Here is a 22,528-nt window from a genome sequence, read left to right as displayed (position 1 = left end):
ATTCTTCCCAATGAGCTCCTGCAACCTGAGCTAGGGAGTTTATGGCAGGCAGGGCTGCTAACACAACCACTACTGTGAAAGCCCAGGCCTCCCTTAGACTAAACACCATTGAGTCTTTCTAAAAATATTAGGAAATGTAATAAATCGTAGTCTTGCTGTAGAACATGGCACTGACACGTTTCTGATTTCTGGGATTTGGTCTGATGAGCAGAGAAGCTGTGAGACACATCAAGCCAGGCTGTCTACTGGCTTGGCTCCGCAGCGGCTCAGGGGACAAGGGAGCCCCAGGAGGTCCAGGATACCACAGGACCGGGCCCCTGTCCCCTAATGCTTACGTATCCAGCAGCTCTATGAGCAGCACTGTGTGCACAACGTATGGCAAACCTGTGGCAAGGAAGACGGCTTTTCTAGGAGTGTGTGAATTACTCAGGCCATATATATTCGAGGGAGCTTGAGGGGACTGGTAAATGCTGGGAAAACCAGTTAGGAATCAGAGGATCTAGGTTCAAATTCCGACTCTGCAATTTACTACCTGAACAACTTGAACAAAGGACTTAACTTCTCTGGATCTCATTTTCTTCATTTGTACAATGAAGGGATTGAAGCAAATGCCTTCTAAGGGCCCTTCCAACCCTAAATCTATCCTAATGATCCCATGAGCTTATTCATGGCAATAAACATGGGACAACCTGAATGACTGAAACTTCAGAAGTCACTAGCAATTTGAAACTTTAACCCTTAAGGAGTAGGGGGAAAAAATGGAATGTTTTGGGCTTCCCCATCTTTTCCCTGTCTCTATCACTCTGAATTGAAAGTCAAAGAAGCTTCCATCCAAGTGGCCTGGGCAGAAAGAAGAGGGTGGAAGAAAGGAAGAAGGAAGAGACCGAGAAGGCCAGTAGAGTAGATAACCATTAGATTCTGCCTGATGCAGAATAACTTCCCTTTGGAAGGCCTGTGAGATGTGAAGGCCCCACAAAAGGAAAGAAATATTGACTGCATTAAGCTTGAAGCTTCTCCATTCTGGATGTTTCCTGTTCCACCATTTCTATCAAGTTTAGCTTTGTTTACCTGAAAGGACATTAGCATTCATTAGTCTAACCCTGCCATCTTACAGATGAGGACACGAAAGCCTCAGAGAACACTTAAGTGACTCGTCCAGGGTCACCCAGGCAACTGGAAATCCATTGTTCTTTCTGCTGTCTCCTTACCCAGGCGTCACCTGCCTAAGATGCCCTTCCTTTTCACTGTTTGATAATCAAATAGATGTACCTCAGATTAAGACAATCTTGTATCACTAAAACCTTAGTAGGAATTAATTGGTCAATCAGTCAGTAAGTATTTACCTACTATGTGACAGGCACCTAGAGGTGCTGGGGCTCCAGAAAAAAAATGAAACAATCCCTCTCCTGAAGAAGCTTACATTCTATTGGGGAGACATGCATATACAAAAGTATAGATAAAGTAAATACAAGGCAATTTTTCTTTTTGTGGGGGAGACACTACCAGCTGCGGGGATGTAGACAGGCCTCATGTAGAAAGAGTGCTTGAGCTGAGCTTTAAAGAAAACTAGCAATCTGAGCCTATGGTCTTTCGTTGTTCAGTCATGTCCAACTCTTCACGACCCCATTTGGGGTTTTCTTGGCAAAGACACTGCAGCAGTTTACCATTTCTTTCTCCAGCCCATTTTACAGAAGAGAAACTGAGACAGAGTTACGGGGCTTGTCCAGAGTCAGACAGCGAGTAAGTGCCTGAGGCCGGATTTGAACTCAGGAAGATGAGTCTTGATTCCAAGCCCACTGCTCTATCCACTTGCACTACGTAGCCGCCCCTGGTCTTGAAGCCACAGTAAAGCCTTAGGACACTTGTGATGTGAAAATAAATGAGTGATGTGAAGAGAGAAGGCCAGTTTGGCTCGATCACAGAGGGGAGGAGGTATAATGTCTGATGAGGCTGGATTGTGTAGCACCTTATAAACTTAACAGAGAAATGTGTATTATCCTATAAGCAAGAGAAAGTAAACTGTAGATGATTGAGTCAGAGAATATTGTGGTCAGATCTGTGCTTAAAGAAAATTACTTTGGCAGGAGTATGTAGGATGGATTAAATTGAGGCTGGAAGCCCAAACAGGCGGCCGCTGCAATAGTGGAGGTGAGAGATGATGAGGGCCTGAACTAAGAGATGAAAAGAACTTCCATTTAAACCTGGTATGGATCTTAGAGGTGACTTGGGCTAACCCTTGTCTCAGTTTTTTCATCTGTAAAATGGGGATAATAATACTATCATCAGATAGGATCCCAGGAACAAGTGAGATGATGTAAAAGTGCTTTACAAATCTTAAAAAACTAAATGAATGCTAGTTATTATTATTTTGTTGTTGTTGCTGTTCAGTCATTTCATTTCTGTCCAACTCTTTGTGGCCCCATTTGGGGTTTTCTTGGCAAAGATACTAGAGTGGTTTGCCATTTCCTTCTCTAGCTCATTTTTACAGATGAGGAAACTGAGGCAAACAGGGTGAAGTGACTTGCCCAGGGTCACACAGCTAGGAAGTATTTGAGGCCAGATTTGAACTCAGAAAAGTGAGTCTTCCTGACTCCAGGTCTGGCACTCTATCCACTGGGCAACCTAGCTTATTACTGTTACAATAATACAAAACTGAGTTTTGGAGAAATTAAGTGAATTGCCTAAGGTTAAGGTTCTCTTCATCTCTGAGAGTACACTGAGGGAATTCAGACGATGTTACTTATTGTCCACTACAGGATGGGTTTAATTCCTGCATCCAGGCTTGATGGCACAACTAAAAGCCACCAAGGAATCCCCGGGCACCCATTTTCAGCCACAGTCTTTTTCTGTGCCACCCTCTCCCCACAACCCCCATCACTATGTCCCTCAATTTAAAGTCACAAGCTCTGGGTTTGACGTCCAGCTCTGCCACCACCAAGGTGTGTGGTCATAAGAAAGCCATTGCATTTTTTTGACTTCCGTTTCCTCCTTTGCAAAATGAGGCAAGAAAGGGGGCCAACAAAACGTTCTTTAATGTCCCTTCTCACTCCAACATTCTGTAATTCTGCCAGGAAAGAATGCAAGAGCTGCCCAGTAGTGCCAACCTCTGTAACCCACCCCCTCTCATCCACAGGGGCTCCTCACATGTGGGATTGTCTTCTAGCTTTGGTTGTTTCTATTGCTTGCAGGCCCTAAAATGAATAACTTCAGACTGAATTGAATTTAAAACCCCCCTTTTCAGCACTGAAGATGGTCATCCAAACTACTACTTACTCCCTCTTCTTTTTTTTTTTAAATGTGTTGGAGCTAGCACTAAAATCGAATGTTGTTTCTTTTTAATTGAATACATCTGGAAATCAGTGGGGGAACCCCTTTCAAAGCTCTTTGGAAATAAACTTCCTTAAACCCCATAATTAATAAAGGAATTCATAAAGAGCTTCTACCCATTGACTTTTATATGGTGTCTTTGTTGTAGCAGACATTCTTACTAAAGCAGCATGACTGAACTATTATTTGTCTAATTGTTTCCTCCTAATAGGGATAAATGATTTTTCAACACCAGTCCCTATTAGATGAAGAAAATAAAATGGAGCAGAAAATAATTGGGCCTATTTCACTTAGACCTGGGAGGAAAATACATTTTACCAGAGACATCATGGCCAATGGGACCAAGACTTTTGGCCAAAGAACTTTTGGTTCTGTCTTCTTCATTATAGATGATGCACTGTTATGTTCTCCCTTCTTGGGGTGGGGAATCATTCTATCTGGCATTTAATAGCTCAAAACCGCACAAAAACTTTTGGGACACCCTGTATAGTGTTTTAAAAGTTTGCGGGCTGCTTTACATACAGTATCTCACATAATCCTTGCAATGACCCTGAGTACTCTAGGTATTATTATCTTCATTTTACAGAGAAGGAAGTTGAGGCTGAGAGAGGTTAATGACTTGCCCAGGATCACATAGGTGGTAAATTATTGAAGGTGGTGTTTGAATACCCATCTTCCTGGCTCCAAGTCCAGTTCTATCCATATCTACAAAATACAGAAACAAAGAACTGGACGGTTTTTTTGTACTTGAGTAATGTCTTTGTGTCTAGAGCCTGACCCCCAATCTCCCATTTAAAGAACATTTGCGTAACATATTGTCCAGAATTACAAGATCCAAACTCAGGAAGGTTTGAAGAAGGTTGGCCACCACTTAAAGAGCATAGAGATGGAACAGGGACATGCTCCTGAAAGAACTGTATGATTGTCTGCCTCAGGAGATGCTCCTTTCTGTAGGTACATGTCACTGGCATTTAAGGAGTTCAAATCTTCCCATGTCAGAATCTCAACTGGGCCCTCGCAACAACAGGGCAATCCTTTTACTCCTCCCTAACTGATTTGCTATCCTATTCCCCATAGAGGTTGTTTAAAATCTTCTCTCTTTAAATCTCTGATACTATTCATTTTTTCTGCCTTCTCAGGTGAGTAACTAGAAACATATTTTACTGAGAGAGATAGCACTGTGGATAGAGTGCTGGGTCTGAAGTCAAGAAGACTCATCTTCCTGAGTTCAAATCTGGCCTCAGACACTTATGAGCTGTGTGACCCTGGGCTCTGTTTGCCTCAGTTCCCTCATCCGTAAAAATGAGCTGGAGAAGAAAATGGCTCTAGTATCTTTGCCAAGAAAACCTCAAATAGGGCCACAAAGAGTTGGACATGACTGAAATGATTGAACATCTTCCATGAATATTCTGTGAATATCTTCCTATGATCTCCCACCTTCATTCTAATTTCTGAGAAAAAAGGAAGGTAGGAAATAAGCATTAATTAAGTGCCGGATATGTGCCAAGCATGGTATCAAGCACTTTACAAATATCTCATTTGGTCCTTACAATAGTCTGGTGAGGTAGGTGCTATGATTCTCACTTTTACTGCTCAAGAAACTGAAGCAGTGACCTGTCCATAGCTAGTGTCCGAGACTGTATTTGAACTCAGGTCATCCTGATTGCATGCACAGCACTCTATCCACCGTACCACTTAGCTGTCTCTTGGCAAGGAGACTTATCTCCTTCCCCAAGGCCAACCCTTCTCTATATACTCCTGATCCCTTTCCCTCACGTCTTCTCTCAGGAGACTGCCCTCAAAACCATGTCCTTTCTAATCCTCAGTCTCTTCCTTCCTACTGACCCCTTTCCAACGACCTACAAACATACCCAAGTCCCTATACTTAAAAAAAAGCATAGAGATTCACTAGACACTGCTATCTTCTTACATGATTGTCCATATCTATCCTCCATTCACAGCCAAATGCCCAGAGGAAGCCAATTATCCTCTTTGCCTCTACTGCTCCTCTCAATAACCAGTGCCATCTCTGTTCTACTTCTCTCTCCAAGAGGAATGACATGGAAACAAAACCCTTTCCCTTATTTCCTAAGGATCTCCACAAGCCTCATTAAGATGTCCAACTATTTTGGGACACTTCCTTAATAAACAGAAATCAATGAGTGGTTACATGTGCTGGGGTGACAGTGGAAGAGGGAGAATATCACTTCCCTATTTTAAGGGTAACTGCAGCTGGCATGATGTCTGTTGGTCTACATGAGAATGGAAACGTGGCATCGCTGCTGCCTCCTCTGCATCCCTGGCTCTCTCCAGAAAGGCCCCGAGGCTCCCTGAGACTTTGTGTTTGATGTCTCTCAACCTTCTTTTCCAGTTTTCCTGGATCTGCTCACTTACAAAGCATGGAAACCAGGCTGTAATATATGTTATTCTCCAATTGATTTGGTAAATCACGCATGTTGCCTCTCAAAATGGGTGAGTTTAAACAGCTCTGGCTGTTCAACAGAGTTAAATAGCTCTGGCCAGGATTCAAAGGCAGAAATGCTGAAAAGAAAGAGGGAGGAAAGAAAAGAAAGTGATTTCCATATGGAGTGCACCTGGGGAGGCCAAGAGAGAGTTTGGGGGCAGGGCTGTGACCCCTCCTCCACCTCTGTAAATATTCCTACCAAGTATCTTTTCTTAATGCATTCCACCTGCTAACAAAGGACTTCTTGGTTCTTCACACCCCACTTTTAAAATGTCTGTATGTTAAAAAAATTTAAGGGGCATTAACCCAATTTACAAAGAAACTGCTCATGGTTACCATTCATGAGACAAGTTTAAAAACATACCACCGTGGAATTTCCAACCCCTCCTTTCCGTGGTATGCTACATAGTAGGCTTTACACGTATACTCAATAGCAAGTTTATTCATCTTTCACAGTGGATATGAAGGGAGGGAACTTTTCACTACAGTTTACACAAAACAGATCAAAGTATAAAACTGATACATTCAACAAGGCTCAGATCTGAAAGATCAAGGGCAAATTTTCTGGTCTACATGTTGCTATCCTCATTTTACTCTGAGAGAAACTGAGGCTGAAATAGAATATTTCTTCCCCTCTACTAGACAAGAATGTTGGCAACACAAAATGTTTCATACACTAAAAGGCACAGATAATGCAAACATACCAGTGACTGAATTTGTGAAATCAATCCACAAAGTCTCAACGTTGCTTTAACTTTTTGACTTTACCAACCCTTAAAGTGAAATGTGCTATGAAGTCCTGGTTTGTAATAGAAATTAGCAGATGTTTCTAGATGACACATAAAGCTTGTAGAAACTATCCCAGAAGGGTGGCCAGCACTGCTGGCCTTCTCTCCCAGACCATAGATGACGACAGAGGCATTTACTACATTAAAAAATGAACAAGGATGGCCTAGAGTTTGTAGCTTAAGGCCCAAAGAAATAAAGCAAATTTTAAAATAAACAACACAGAAACAGGTTCAATGATTCAATAAATAGCCTCTCCTGCTTACTGAAAAGGTTCTCGTATTTCCAACTGACTCACTGGGAGTGAATCCATGAAAAAGCAAAACAAAACAAAACGAGTTTTCTTGCATTAGGACCAGCTTCCAAGCAGACAAGCTATTCTGATTTGGGAGGACAGTTGCTTATATCTTGGAAGAAAAATATTTAATCATCACTAACTTTCGCCTGTACTAAAAAACTCAGATGTAGAAGAGTTGCAGAAGTCTTTTGTAATGGGTTTATACAAATAGACTTTTCTATTTCATGAAAAATATATTGTGACTAAGCTCTATCTTCCTTTTCGGGGACACTGAACCTCTTAGAAAAGACACACAAAAATAAATAACATTAAAAACTAGCTAACGGGGCTACCACGGATCTTTCTGCAGATGGTGGGAAGCCAAACCACTTTGCACATTTTCATGCCTCCCTAGACCCAGTACTGATTGCGCCTAAGTGTTGGGTTGGTCTTCCGGCAATGCTGGACCATTTCTGGATCCAGACTCTTCCAGGCATCGCAGAGAGAGACTTTCTCCACCGGTTTAGCCACTGGGGCAAGCAACGGTTGACATCTTGGGGCCAGGTAAGGGCTGACTGCTGGGCTGCTGGAGCTTCTTTTAAGGGGTGTCACTGTGACAGAGGGGATGGTCACACTCCTTTCTGGACTTAGGTTTGGAGTCCTGGGCTCTGGGCTGCCTGGAGGATCAATGAAGGGTTTAGCTTTTTTTACCTTGCGGCACATCAGGCAGATACAAAGTGACATCACGGTCACCATCAACAAAAAGGTGGCGACGGCAAGTGGTATGATGACCACGAGGGGATTGCTGCTCTCTCTGGGCTGTGTTCTGGTTGTCCTTGAGCTCACTTCAGTGGTGGCCTTTGGCCAGGAAAACTGGGTGATAGGAGTCTCTGCATCTGCCACCAGATCTCTCCCTTTCCAACTTCCCTGGAGATTAGAACCCAGTCTTCTTGTCTGTGTTGTCTTCCTTGGGCCTTCAGTCTGTGCCGTGGGTCCCATGGAAATCATAGCCTTTTCTTGGGAAACTGTAGATGTCATCAGACCATCTGATGACAATGGCACCTCTAGTGTAAAATTTTGTATAAACAAGGAATCAGGCAGCACAATAGTATACGGAAAGTAGCCTATAGCGGGCTGCACATGGTCTGCCTTGAGTGTGAAGGTGAAGGAATCATTAAGCGTATCCACACCAGTCATGTTAGCATGTGTATCAAGCATCAACATACCTTGATCAATGTCCATTTGAGTAAACAGATCAATTCCTTCTGGTTCGGCATGGCGACTGACTCTTCTTACAAGTCTTCCATGGACAGGTGGCTTTGTGACTTCAAATCTGGGAATACTCTTTGTCAAATTAGCAAGTTTAGTAGCATCCAGGTCCTTTCGCCTCAACGGATAAGTCACCCTGTTGGGGATTTTCAGGCTGGAAGTGACTTGCAGCAAAGGCTGCACTCGGATGTGGAGGGCCTGGTCTGTCAGGTTGTTCTCCGTGGTAAACAACGTGAACTTTAACTTGTCCTGGCAGGCAGTGAGATCTGTCATGTGGTAAGAGAGTCTTCCAGAAAATAAATCTTCCTGTTTGAAGTTCGTGACTCGTTCATTTCCAATGAGCAGGTGCCCATGCTGGAGGGGCTGGATTAGTTTGTAAGCAATCTCGGTACTTTTTCCATTGGTCATTGCTGACAGATGTACATTAGTGATAGAGACTGAGGTCTGGCCTTGCGGAAGGAGCAGGTCAGTCAGATTCACAAGGGTTACAGAGACAGGTATAACCTCCAGGTGGAAGACTTTGTACAGCGGACGATGTGTGCCATCTGTCACACTGAAGTAAAATACCCCAGACGTTGGGCTTCCATCTTGTACAAACCACAGCTGGCCACTGTCAATGTCAGCCTGGGTAAACTGGTGAATGGGGACGTCTAGATGAGGAGCTCTTGCTAGAAAGCCATTGGTGGGACTGCTGATGATTGTGTATTCGATCTCTGCTGGGGAACTGTCCAAGTCCTCCACCTTCAGATTGTCAGGTCCCATCCTGAACACATTGCCCTGAAGCACTTTCAGAGAAGGTCCTTTTGTCTTCAGCTTTGGTGGCTGGTCATTCACAGGAGAGATGGTGATATTAAAGACCTCTTCAAGAAAGTCAGCCTCCGGTTTTGTGGCAGACCTGCTCTTCTGGTTCAACCAAACCGAGAAGGTAAAATTATCAGCTAGGGATTCGGAGTCATCATGGTGATATGTGATGCCATATTTATTAATTATGTACTGCGAGAAATAGGGTTTTTCTTTGGTAACATTTCTCTCTCCAACCACAATTGTACCATGGCGGGGAAGAGATGTAACCTGGTACCAGACTTCATATGCAGCACGTTGAGGTTCAGGTAATTTAACCAGAAGATTCGAAGCATCTAACTTAGATCTATCGATTAAGACTTTCCTTCCTTCTTGGACAACAGCTCCTATAAAAAGAAAAGAACAGTATTTCATTGAAACAGATTTGTATGTGATAAATTGACTGCTTCCCCACTCAGACATGGTCTGAATACAGAATTTCTTCATTTCTTATGCATTTGAATTATCTTTGCTGTCCGGTATATTAGATACATCCAAACACTTAAAATATGCACATCAGATCATACTGTTAAATTAGCATTGCAGTTTCAAAATAGTTTTTCTGTTTTTGTTGCTGAGTTTCTTTCACTTCGGTTTCAAAAGATTTATGATTTCCTCAGTGTGCTTGTTTCCTCCATGAAGTCAATCATAACCTACTCACAACTTGTAGGCTGAGTAGAGGATCACAGATTTGGAGCTAGAAAGGACCTCAGAAATCATCTAATCCAAGCCAGGCCCTTCATTTTACAGATGAAGAAACAGAGCTCAGGTCTGCTTAAGTGACTGACTCAAGGTCACACAGTTGCTAAGTCGCAGACCCAGGATGTGAACCCAAGACCTCTGACTCCAAGGCCAGCAAACCTTCCACTATACCACGCTGCTTTTCCTTCGTGAATTGTTGTGGCTCCCACAAACAATCACCTGGGGATGAAAATCTCTAAACTAGGCTAGGTTGGTTCTTTGGCGAAAGAGACAAAGTGAGTCACTAGTTCATAACTGAAACCTTTTCAGCTTGATGGGGTCCATCAACCCTACGCTCTACAGGCAGAGGACTCAAGGTCCCTTCTGCACCACAACCAGTAGGACTTTTGTGGAGAAGTCTTAGTTTAGGGGTTTTAATTTCCTGGTCTACCTTTTACTGACCCTCCACTAAACACAGTCATAGGTGCAAATTTCCGAAACCAGTCAATCAACAAGTGTTTATTAAGAGTCTATCAAGTGCCAGACACTGAGCTGAATACTGGGCGTATAGTCCCATCCTAATGGGGATCGGGGAGACAACATATACATTAGAACTTACAAAATACATATAGAGTGAGTGAAAGGGAACCTTAGAACGGATGTCACTAGAATCCAGAGGGACCAGGAAAGGCTAGAGAGGTGGGGCATGAGGTGAGTCTTTAAAAGCAATAGGAGCTGGAGGCTGGGAGGTACAAGGGTACTGGCTAGTCTAAAAGCATGGAGACCATGTACAGCGACTAGCACATAGGCCAGTACGGCAGAGGGGGCCACAAACAACTCTTCTGTCCTTTGCCATAGGGAAGTATCACAGTTGAGCAAAAAGAGCACCAGACAGCATTGAATGACTCTGGTTCAAGTTCCAGGTCTGTGACTTTAACATCTCTGATTTTCAGTATCCTCATTTATAAAACAGAGATTAGATTATAAATAGAGACTCCACACAGGGTTGTTGTGAGGACCCAATGAAATAGTCTTTGTAAATTTTTTAAAACACATAAAAATTTTTATTTATTCTTCTTACTACTATTATTATTTTGGGAATTTTAGGTCAAGGGTATGGTAAAACAACTAAGTGATGACATGTATTATTAGATGCCTTTTAGGTATTTATGATAAAGGGTAAAAAGTTATCTAAAGCTTTTTTTTTTTCTTTTCCAACAACTTAGGTGGTGCAGTGGATAGAGCACTGGGATTAGAATCAGGAAGACTCATCTCCATGGGTCCAAATCCAGCTTCAGACACTTACTAGCTGTGTGACCCTGGGCAAGTCACTTAACTCTGTTTGCCTCAGTTCCTCATCTGTAAAATGAGTTGGAGAAGGAGATGGTAAACCACTCCAGTATCTTTGCTCAGAAAACCCCAAATAGAGTCATGGAGAGTCAGATATGACTGAAAAATGACTTAACAACAATAAACTATTACTCACTGTCTTTCAGCAATAGCAGTTACATAATTTCCTAGCTCATCGTAGTCCTAATGACTTCTTAAATTTTTTCACAATAGGAAACAGATTTGGACAAAACACATAGGTAGGGAGATGGATAGCAGTGTGCAGAAGAACGCTAACTATATGCATCAAAAATACTGAGGTCAATATCATTAGTATGATTAAAAAGCCACAGGGAAAGATTCTGAGCCCTGCTCTTTCTTCCCACTCCCAATATCGACCACAGTTGATCATAAAAACATAATAGCCTTGCATTTTAGTCAGTTTACCTGTATTTGCAAGAAGGTGACTGTGCTGACCAGGCTCAATGATATCATATGAGATTGTAATAGGAAACACCTGGGGTCCTAGAATAGCTGGAGGTGAGGAGACCATGAATGTAAAAGAATCTTCTGCATCCCAGACTTGAATTTCACTGTTTGCATGCTTATATGATATCAGACCTTCATTAACCTGTTGAAAATTCAAGAAAGATCAGCCACTGGCTTTAAACATCTGGTACAAGCAAGAAAGACAATAAAAGTGGAAGAAAGGATCTGCATGAATTTTATTTGTCTTAATCTTCCTTTGTATTGTGATTACTGCAAAATTTCCTGAGTTGGGAAGGACTTCAGGGGTTGTTTGGTCCGGCTCATATCTGAACAAGAATCCCTTCTACATCACACCTGACTCATCCTGCTTTTTCTAAAGACTGGATTTATGCTTTCAACCACTCAGTTCAATCCAACAAGCATTTATTAAACACCTACTACATGACAAGCACTGTGATATGTGCTGACGATGCAAAGACAGCAATGAAAAAAGGCCCTGACCTCAAGGAACTTACACTCTATTGGAGGACCTCACAGACAATCAATCAATCAATAAACAGTTATTAAGCACCTGCTGGGTGCCACGTCCTATGCTAAGTGCCTTTTATTGCGCTAAGGGCTAGACACAACCAAAATCATGCAAAAATGGATGTCTAATGTGTCTTGATACCAATAAATGCTGCCATTTTGTTTCTCAAAGAATATTTGATAAAGTACAATGTCTTAAAAAGCTATCCACATCATATGTCATCCAAATCTATTGTGTGGACAAGAAACCAACTGAATTGCAACAGTGGAAAGTACACTGGTTTTGGGGTCAGAGGACCTGAGTTCGAATCCAAGCTCTTTCATTAACTATCTCTATGGCCTCAAGTAAGTCATTCTACTTTTCTGAACCTCAGTTGTTTCTGAACCTCACAATAAGAAAGTTTGATCAGATGAGCTCTAACACCCTTTCTAATTCGAAATTTCTCTTATCTTAAAACTGAGTAATGTTAAGAATAAAGAGAGTTACTGTAGGTTCTGGGTCTGAATTACAATATTTTAGCCTAGTTATAACTTTAGTCTGCTAGAATTAAGAGGCCAGGATATTTTACCTCTGATCTAGCCTTTTGTGGGTAAAATCTATAAAATTAGAGAGCTGGACTAGATGCCTTTTGGGGTTCCTTCTGGCTCTAGGGCTAAAATCCAAGGCTCCAATGGAGACTGGTAGTACATACAAACAGTGAGATGGCACAGTGGATAGAGTGCCAGTCCCGGAGTCAGAAAGACTCATCTTCATGGGTTCAAATCCAGTCTCACATACTTACTAGCTATGTGACTTTGGGCAAGTCACTTAACCTGTTTGCCTCAGTTTCCTCATTGGAGAAGGAAATGGCAAACCAATTTAGTATCTTTGCCAAGAAAACCCCAACAATAAACAAAAAATTTAACTGAATCCACATATGAGTATTTGTAAAGATTTTTTACAGTGACTAACACAAAAGTTGTATGAGACAAGGTGTGGTCCAACTACAGTACATGGCTATGCAATACATTTCACTGAATTCACATCACATCCCATATGCAGACAATCCCTGTTACCCAGCAATAAGCTATTTCTCTGAAGACGCATCAGCCCTAATGACACATAATAAGGGTCTCTCTGACGTCATTCAAAGCTTTTGAGAAGGTTTTTGGTTCTGTAAGTTTCCCCAAGGGATGATCTCAGGGAGAAGCATCTGCTCTGTCCAGGACTGATAAAGAACTCCAGGAGGGTAGTTTGAGAACAAAGCATGGATTTCAAGTTGAGAGAGGAAATCTCCAATAAAAATGTCCAGGTCAATACATTTTCACCAGGAAACAAGTTTACTAGTAGTAGCTGGAATTTTTATAAAAACATCTAGGACAGTAGGTGACTGTGTAGATGAAGTATTAGGAGGGAGGGAGTCCGAAAATCTGGGCCTGTAAGAATCTCTAATGGTAACATAGTCTAATCTACCTATCTGCAAGAACAAGTTTACATAATAGTGGTTTTTATTGGTTGGGGCTTAGGGAGAGCTAGATGGCTATCCCATGGATTGCCAACAATGGTTAAATGAGATATTTGTATCTGGTACACAGTAGGCACTAATGAAAATCTTAGCCCCTCCCCACTCCAAACATAAGGAAGTCAATTCAACAAGCATTTATTAAGCACCTACTATGTGTGAGGAACTATGCTAAGCACTACAGATATAGAGAAAGATTTCTGCCCTTGAGGAACTCACAGCAAAAATGGATAGACAACATGGAAAACGATTATGTATAAAAAAGATATTCTGTATATGTTGGAATAATCAACAGAAAGAAGGCTCCAGCATTAAGAGGAATTAGGAAAGGCTTCTTGCAGAAGATAATATTTTAGTTGGCACTTGGAAGTATCCAAGAAAGTCAGGAGGGTGGCACAGTAGATAGAGCACCAGCCCTGAAGTCAGGAGGACCTGAGTTCAAATCTGGCATCAGACCAAATCCTTGACACTTACTAGTTGTGTGACCCTGGGCAAGTCACTTAACCCCAATTGTCTAAAAAAAAAAAAAGAAAGAAAGCCAGGAGGTAGAGATGAGAAGGGAGAGAATTCCAGATTTGAGAGACAAGGAGTGAGAATGCCTGGAAGGGGGAGATGAAGTATCTTGTCTGAGGAAGACCAAGGAGGCCAGTGTCACTGGAACACAGAATACAAAGGGGAGGGGAATAAGTTATAAGAAGACTGGAAAGGTAGGAAGGGGCCAAATGGAGGATTTTATATTTGCTTCTGGAGGTAATATGAAACCACTGGAGTTGACTAGGGTGGGGTGGGGTGGGGGTGGCGATGGTGGTGGTCTGCTTCTCTTTAGAAGGAAGTCCCTTAAACCTGAAAACACGGCTATCCAATTCCTGTAGGGATTGTAATTTTAGATAGTAAAGTAAGCCTGGCTTTCTCATAACAGAAGGGATACATAGTTTGCTATCAAGGGAAAGGAGTTACTTTGGATATTGGCTGGTCTTTGATACTTATGTCAATGGAGGCACAGAGCTATTATTAATGTAATATAATATAACATAACCACTCCCTGTAAAAATATATAAAGACTTTCCAACATCTACATTAGGGATTCTTGAACTTTTCTGTGTGTCATAGACACCTTTTATAATCTAAAGCCTATGGACCCCTTCTTTTAAAAAAAAAAGAAATTCAGACTGGATGGAAATACTAAAATCTCAATTAAAAGTTAGTGAAAATAAAGACATAATTTTTCCCATCCAACTTCACAGACCCACTAAAATTTATCCATGGACCCCAGGTTAAGACCCCCTGCTTTAAATAGAGTGTGGATTTACAAGGGAATTTACTACTGGATTAGAAGTTCTTTTAGAGCACAGACTATTTCTAATTCATATTTCTATCTCCCCCAGGACCTAGTGCATTGACACACACTCAGCACATTATCCATTAAAGAAAAAATGAATATGTCATATGGCAATTACAAAGGGAGCATCCATGAACCTAGAAGAATCATCACAAGGGTTAGCTGAGAGTCCCCATGGTGTACTGACTACAGTACTAGATTTAGACTTTGGAAGTTCTGGGTTTAAGTCTCATCTCCGACATTTACTGGCTGTGTGGTTCCAAATGAGCTCATTTAACTTTTCTGAGACTGGGATTGGCAAAGACGACCCAGAAAAATGACAAATGTTGCAGAGGCTGTGGGAAAATAGAAACATTTATGCCTTTAGGGTGGAGCTGTGAATTGGTACAGTCATTCTGGAAAACAGTTTGGAACTATGTTCCAAAAGTTACTTTACTGCATACATCTTTTGACCTATTGATACCACTTGTAGCTCTGGACTCTAAAGAGATCAAAGAAAGAGAAAATGAAATCATACGCAGGAAAATCTTTATAGCAGCCCTTTTTGGCAAAGAACTGGAAACTAAGCAGGTGCCTATCAGTTAAGGGAAAGGCTAAATAAATCATGATACATCATGAACATAGTGAAATACTGTAAGATATAATGAAAGGGATGGTTTCAGAGAAACCTGGAAGACCAATATGAACTGAAGAAAGTAAAACGAGCAGAATCTGGAGAACAATTTGTACGATAACAAATAATAATGTAAAGGCAAACAACTTTGATAGACTTAAGAACTCTAATCACTGCAATAATCAACCGTAATTACAGGGGACCAGTGATGAAACATACTACCTACTTCCTGAAAGACACAGTAGACTCAGGGCACAAAATCAGACATATTTTTAGATAGGGCCAATGTGGGAATTTGGTGACTACACATATGTGTTACAAGAGTTTTGATTTTCTTTTTCTACTTTTTTTCATTGGGGGCTTGGGATGGGTGGGAAGGGGGAGGGAGAGAAAAAAATTATTGTTACTTAAATAATTTTTTAAAGAATGAAAAAGGATACATTTAGAATCTCACTAGGAATTCTTATGTATCTACTGTATCATGGAATATCTGATTAACATGAAGGGTCATATAAATTTCTGACACTGATGAATTAACATTACATCAATGAAGTATCAAGGTGAATTGAACTATGATTGCTGTAAGTAGCAGAGAGTGGTAAATTTCCTAATATGTATACATGGGGTGGGGGTGGGGGGAGAGGAAGTATACTAGATGGCATTTGAAGTCTCTTCTAGGTGTATATATCTATGATCTTTTGTATGAAATATTAAAAGTCAATTGAAAAGCCAAAACATTTTAAAGAGTTCTCTAATATTAGTGACATAAATAAACAGAATAATGAAATCCATCATAAGATATCTGGAGACAGCATAGCACAGTGGATAGAATGCTGGATTTGGAAGCATGAAGACCCAAGCTCAAATTCAAAACCTTGTATACTTAATTGCTGTGTGGCTCTGGGCAAGTTAGTTAAACTCTCTGAGCCTCAGTTTCCTCATCTGTAAAATCAAGAAGTTGGACTGGATGATCTCTAAGGTTCCTTCCAGCTCTAAATCTAGGATTCCATGATCCTTCCTGCTACTGACGAGTTAGAAAAAGTCCTAATGGTTTCAAACAGCCAACCCATTTGCAGATGTCCAGCTGCTCATGCATGGCCTAGTTTCTGCATACGGCCTACAACTCACAAGCAATGAATTTTAAAGGTAAACTATATTTGCTGAAAGGAAGAATGAACTGAAATAGAACTCAGCCCCTATTGTATCTCATCTACTGATAAGCACTCTCAAAATGGAGAAGAACCAGTCAAAGTCAATGGATCTTTTTCTCGATTCCAATTCATACAATTAAAACACAAAGGATTTAATGATCTCATTACACTCTCTATTAACTTTGATTAAATTGATTCATCTCCAAATTTAGGTTATTTAATTTCTTCATTACTACATCCAGGCTTTGAAAAGCTGTAGACTTATTTCCTGTAAGCTAGAATAACTCTTCAATTTTAATTTGCAATGGAAAATAAATGGTGCATCATTTTTTTTCAATGTAGTATTGTAAAGTAGCATATTAATATAAGAAAAGACAGGAGTGGATACATGAACAATAACAGTAATGCAATTTCTACTTTATGGGTACGAAAAAGAGCCAGGAATCATTAACCATAAAACCAGAACACTTCATTTTTAACTGCTCAAAACAATCGGAATAAGTCCAGCAATTACAGCTGAAAAAAATCAATTAATCTAGTCCTGTACATGGAGGAGATTAAGGATGCCATGAATTGAAACCTTTTTTTAACTCATTCATTATTTCTAATTAATAAGAGATTTCCCTTTTAAAAAGCTTGAATTTCATTTTTGTAGTCTGATCATTTTACTCATATTCTCTGTGTATGAATCATTCAGTTCTTTGAGATACAATTTTTTTAGCTCAAATTTTTAAGATTTTCTCATTTGTGCATGTAACATGTAATATAATTATAATAATTTATTTTAAGATGATATGGTAGTTTGAGAAATTGCTAACTGATTTATTTTAAGATAAGGGTTCTCTCATTATAACTTAATATATTTATTTACTTCATATAAGTATACTATTCATTAATTCAATAAGGATTTATTAAGTGTGTACTTACTATGTGCCAGCCAATGTACCAGGCACTGGGGATACAAAGACAAAAACCAATAAATAGTTGTACCCTCATGGAACTTTTGGGGGGGTTACATTAAAAAAGCATTTATAAATAATTATTTTTATTGATTTCCAATGATTAAGGACAATTGACAAGTTCTGAAGAAAGAAACATACCGGGAAAAATCCCAAATTACAGTAAAAAAAAGTAAACCTGGATTATAGATAAGGATGGGAAGATTTATATGAACTGATAAATGAAGTAAGCAGAATCAGGAAAACCATATACCCAAAGACTACAACAATGTTGGAAAGAACAACAACAATAAAACTGATGCTGTTTTCAGGGAAACTGTAATGCATAAGCTTAAACCCAAAGAAAAGACAGAAGAAAGTCCTCCTCCTTGATCCCCTTGCTTCTCTGCAAAGATGGGTGTCTACAGGTGTGGAACACTGAATGTAATAGAAAACTTCTTTTTGGTGAGTTTTGCCAAACTGTTTTATTTTCTTTTTAAAATTCTTTATTATAAGGGATGGCTCTCTGGAAGGGAGAAAGGGAAGAATAAAATGGGAAATATAGGTGATATAAAAATTTGTAGCAGTAGAGATAAAAATTTATAAAAGAAAGGAAAACTGTCTGAGGGAAGAAAGTTAAGGCCATGCTAAGTCCAGTCACAGTTTACTATAAAGTTAAATCCAAAGAGGGCTAGAGAGAAATCAGGAAAGTCTGAATCAGTAATGAAACTAAAGCCAGGAAATCAGTGTGGAATCCAGGCAAACATATGAAAAAAGGCAGCATTAGGTAGCGTTGAGAAGATGGTTTATTGCATGGTGTTTCCCTGTTCCAGATGACGTTCTTCTACAGTAGTAGCATGCTAATTGAACCCCATTCCTGCCCTTCAACTTTGGATCAATATCATTCCTTCCCCTCAGAATAACTCCACAGAGTTCAAGGTCATGGCTTGGTGGGATAACCTTGGTGGAAGGCTTCTACCAACTCCAGGGCCTGAAAGTTGCATGCGGGCTCCCATGTCCTCTCCTCAGGCCTATAATAAGTATGCCCATGTTAGGTACTGGTGGAATTGGAGTCAGTCTAGGATTTAGGATCCTCAACTATGCACTCTTCTTAACCATACTCAATTACTGGGCACAGGCAAAGATTCAGTAGATCTGGTTCGGGTTGAGGTGAACCCATCACAGTGAAGACTGGAGGTAGGGATGTTGGGTAGGTGCAGAATAAGGACATAACCCAGCTGACCATGGGGTTAATCATCAGTGATGGAAGAGCTACCTGTCTTGTTTCAAGACTCAGCTCACATCCTCCATCCTAGAGACCTTTCCCACTGTCCACCCTACCCCACCTTTTCTCTGAGACTACTTTCTGTTTACATTGAATATATCTTGTATGTACATAGTTATCTCCCTACAATGCCTGGCGCACAGTAGGTGCTTAATAAATGTTGATTGGTTATTAGAAAGTGGGATCTTTGAGAGTAGGGACCATGCTTTGTCTCTCTTTGTATCCACAGTGCCTGGCACAAAGAACTTGATAAATACTTGTTTACTGACTTTCTACCAACTTCCAGGAAAAGCTATTAGTCCCCAGGTTATGGAAATAGAGTCAGACCAGATTCCTTAGAGACTCTGGTGGTTGGCCTCCCTTTTGTGGCCACTGGTCACCTGCAAGTATTACATAAGTTGGTCTGGGCAGCTTCCAGCTGAGTGAGTAAAGAGAAAAACTGGGGATGGAATTCATATAGTTCATATAAAAAGGTATCCTTTGGAGGTTGAAAGGCAAACCACATTATCTTATTTATTTTTTAAATATATTTTTATTTATTCTGTTAAATATCTCCCAATTACATTTAAAAATTTTAATATTCATTTTTTAAAAATTGAGCTCAAAAATGTCTCCCTCTCTCCCATCCCCACCCTATCCCATGAGAAGGCAAGCAATATGAAATTGATTATACACGTGAAGTCATGCAAAACATATTTCCATACAGGCCATCAAACCACATTATTTTCATAGGATTCTATGGTGGGCAGAGAGTAGAGCATCTACGTGCAATTCATGTACTCTGTATAGTGGGTGATAGGCCATGGAAAGGTAAACCTTGGCATCCCAGCCAATTGGTGTAGTAAAATAAGGATCAAGGGTGAGTAATACTAATTTCATATGGTGATGGCTTTCCAGGCTGTGTTGTCAAGCAGAGCTCTAACTTCTCACTCTGCTTGACAAAAAAGTATTGAGGTTCTGGTGGGAAACTTAGAGGATCAGATGAATCCCTTCTACCAGTTCCTTTACAGAAACTCCTGCAATCTCTGTCCTGGCCAATGAGTAAATCCAGCCAGCTGAAGTAGGTGCCCCACGGAAGAAGCTGATCATGCAATAGCACAGACGGGGATAATGTCTCTGCTCAACAGTGCTAAAAGCATAGCCTAGCCCAGGAGAATCAAACTCAAAGAGAAATACGGGCCACTAATCCATATATAAGGATACCTGTGGGGCATATATTGACTTAGTTTTAAAATGTAATGTTGTCTATGTTTTATTGCATTTTTGAGGCAGCTAGGTGGCTCAGTGGACAGAGTGCTGGGCCTGGATTCAGGAAGATCTGAATTCAAATCTGGCCTCAGACACTTACTAGGTGACCCTGGGCAAGTCACTTCATCCTGTTTGCCTTAATCCAGTGGAGAAGGAAATGGCAAACCACTCCAATATCTCTTTTTTTTTTTTTTAAGGCAACTGGGGTTAAGTGACTTGCCCAGGGTCACACTGCTAGTGAATGTCAAGTGTTTGGTCTGAGGCCAGATTTGAACTCAGGTCCTCCTGACTTCAGGGCCGGTGCTCTATCCACTGTGCCACCTAGCTGCCCCCACTCCAATATCTTTACCAAGAAAACCCCATACATATCACAAAGAGTTGGCCACGACCAAACAACTGAACAACAAAAAATTATTTATTTATTTATTTTGTTAAATATTTCTCAATTACATTTTAACCTAGTTTTGGGGTGTACTTGGAATGTTACAGGCCACATGGGCCAGAACCACATGTGTGATACCTCTGGTCTTCCACTTGGCTCAGTTACCTACTATAGAATCCTGTTAAAATGTATTTTCGGATCTACCCAACACACGCCTTCTTACATGAACAGTAAGTTCCCATCCTCAGTTTTTCCTTTCCACTCCCTAAATGTATCAAAGTTCCTCTGGTGAGGTTACCCCTGGGTGTATAATGCCATGTGGCTGGATAAGACATTCATCTATTCCATGCAGTGCTTTGAGGGATGCTAGGAGGAAAACATAAGCCTGAGCTTCAATTCACCCTGATCCTCATGCAAAGGTTGCATCACCCAACACTATCCAGGGGGGTCCACAGCTACCCTGGGGAGGATAGCGGGGAGCAGGCTCCAGTTGGGCTGAGTCCTTTTCAATATTCCGTAACTTAAATACACAGGAGTTCAATCTCCTGGGTCATCGATCAGAACCAAAATGAGCATTCAGGAATCATTTCAGCTATCACCAGGCATTCATGGGGTTCCAAGGTATTGTAGGGACAGTTCTAACCCTTAGTTCAGGTTTGAACTTAGGTTCAAAGGAGGCACTCTTGGGCTGTTGGACACGGGAGTTTACTTTGTCTTAACACAGCAAGGATATACAGCCAGAATGTCTTAGTTCCTCTGGACGAAGACTTCCTTGTCTCCATCTGGAAATAGGGCTTAGTGACTCAGGCACCTACCAAGTCTAAGATACACTGACTAGATGGGGCTGGGACCTCTTAAGTTCCCAGATTGCTTCAAGGAAGCTGGAACTAATTAAGGATGGGGAGGGGGAGTCAGGGAAGCTGAGCCAGGAAACACTGATCCTTTCAAACACGGGCACTTAACCTCAGCTACAGTGAAGAACAAGTCCAAAAAATTGGTCGAGGTCCCCAAGTCTAACAAAACTGGGACTGACAACACATAGTGGTAAGAAGGTTTAATAAGAGTTAGAAACAGGGGCAGCTGGGTGGAGCAGTAGATAGAGCACCGGCCCTGAATTCAGGAAGACCTGAGTTCAAATCTGGCCTCAGACCAAACATTTGATATTTACTAGCTGTGTGACCCTGGGCAAGTCACTTAACCCCAATTGCCTAAAAAAAAAAAAAGAGTGAAGAACAAATACAGAATTGGATGGGCTACGGGGATTGATCAGAATTGGGGTTGGATAGGAAGAGGGTATTCTTGTGACTAGTCTGTGGATGTTTGGGTAGCAGGGCCGATCTGATCTGGCACCTTCTGGGTTGTACAGATACACACTGAGCTACTCATAGATAGGCTGGGCAAATACTGGAGGGACCACTATACCTCTGAACTCCTCTGAGGGAAGGACTCTGTGTACATACTTCTGGATAGCATTGGTTAGGTTAGCAGCTACCTCTATCTGGGCTGCTTCATCACAGACAGAGATGGCTAAACCCTTGAAAATCTGATCCATCAGGGCAGGGGAATCCTATGTCAAGTCCTGGCTTAGGATGCAGAAGGAGCTGTTATAATCTGCCATGGTCCCTCGCTCCTTGAATAGCCTGTGATGGTTTTTTTTAAATGGAATTTGTGATTTCACTGATAAAAGGAACTCTCTCTGCCAATGCAGGCTGGTACTGGCTTTACAATGGAGCCTTAGAGAACTGCCTGGGGGCACTAAGAAATTAAATGTGACCAGCCCATCATCACAGAGCTAGGCTATATCAGACGCTGCACTTGAACTCAGGCCTTCCTGACTCTGGGGTTAGCTTTCTCTCCACCATACCATGTCGTTGTTCATTAGTCAAGTCCAGCTCTTTGTGACCCCGAGGACCACGCTGTCCATGGGGTTTTCTTGGTAAAGATAATGGAGTGGTTTGCTATTTCCTTCTCCAGTGGATTAAGGTGAACAGAGGTTAAGTGACTTGCCCAGAATGACACAGTTAGTAAGTGTGTGAGGCTGGATTTGAACTCAGGTCTTCCTGACTCCAGGCCCAGCACT

At 41.2% G+C, this 22,528-nt stretch overlaps 1 protein-coding gene across 1 annotated transcript in view; it reads right to left on the bottom strand.

Annotated features, from left to right (window-relative positions):
* Positions 1-6,229: 6,229 nt before the first annotated feature.
* The window catches only part of LOC114044085 (chondroitin sulfate proteoglycan 4-like), a 116,370-nt gene continuing 100,071 nt past the window's right edge, over positions 6,230-22,528 (bottom strand). The window contains 2 exon segments of the mRNA XM_027863369.1: positions 6,230-9,310; positions 11,421-11,604. Coding sequence (XP_027719170.1) covers positions 7,266-9,310; positions 11,421-11,604 — 2,229 coding nt within the window. The 3' untranslated portion in view covers positions 6,230-7,265.

Source organism: Vombatus ursinus, unplaced genomic scaffold, assembly GCF_900497805.2.
Source record: "Vombatus ursinus unplaced genomic scaffold, bare-nosed wombat genome assembly UNPS02014772.1, whole genome shotgun sequence".
NCBI lineage: Eukaryota > Metazoa > Chordata > Mammalia > Diprotodontia > Vombatidae > Vombatus > Vombatus ursinus.
This window is presented reverse-complemented; position numbering and strand designations above follow the sequence as displayed.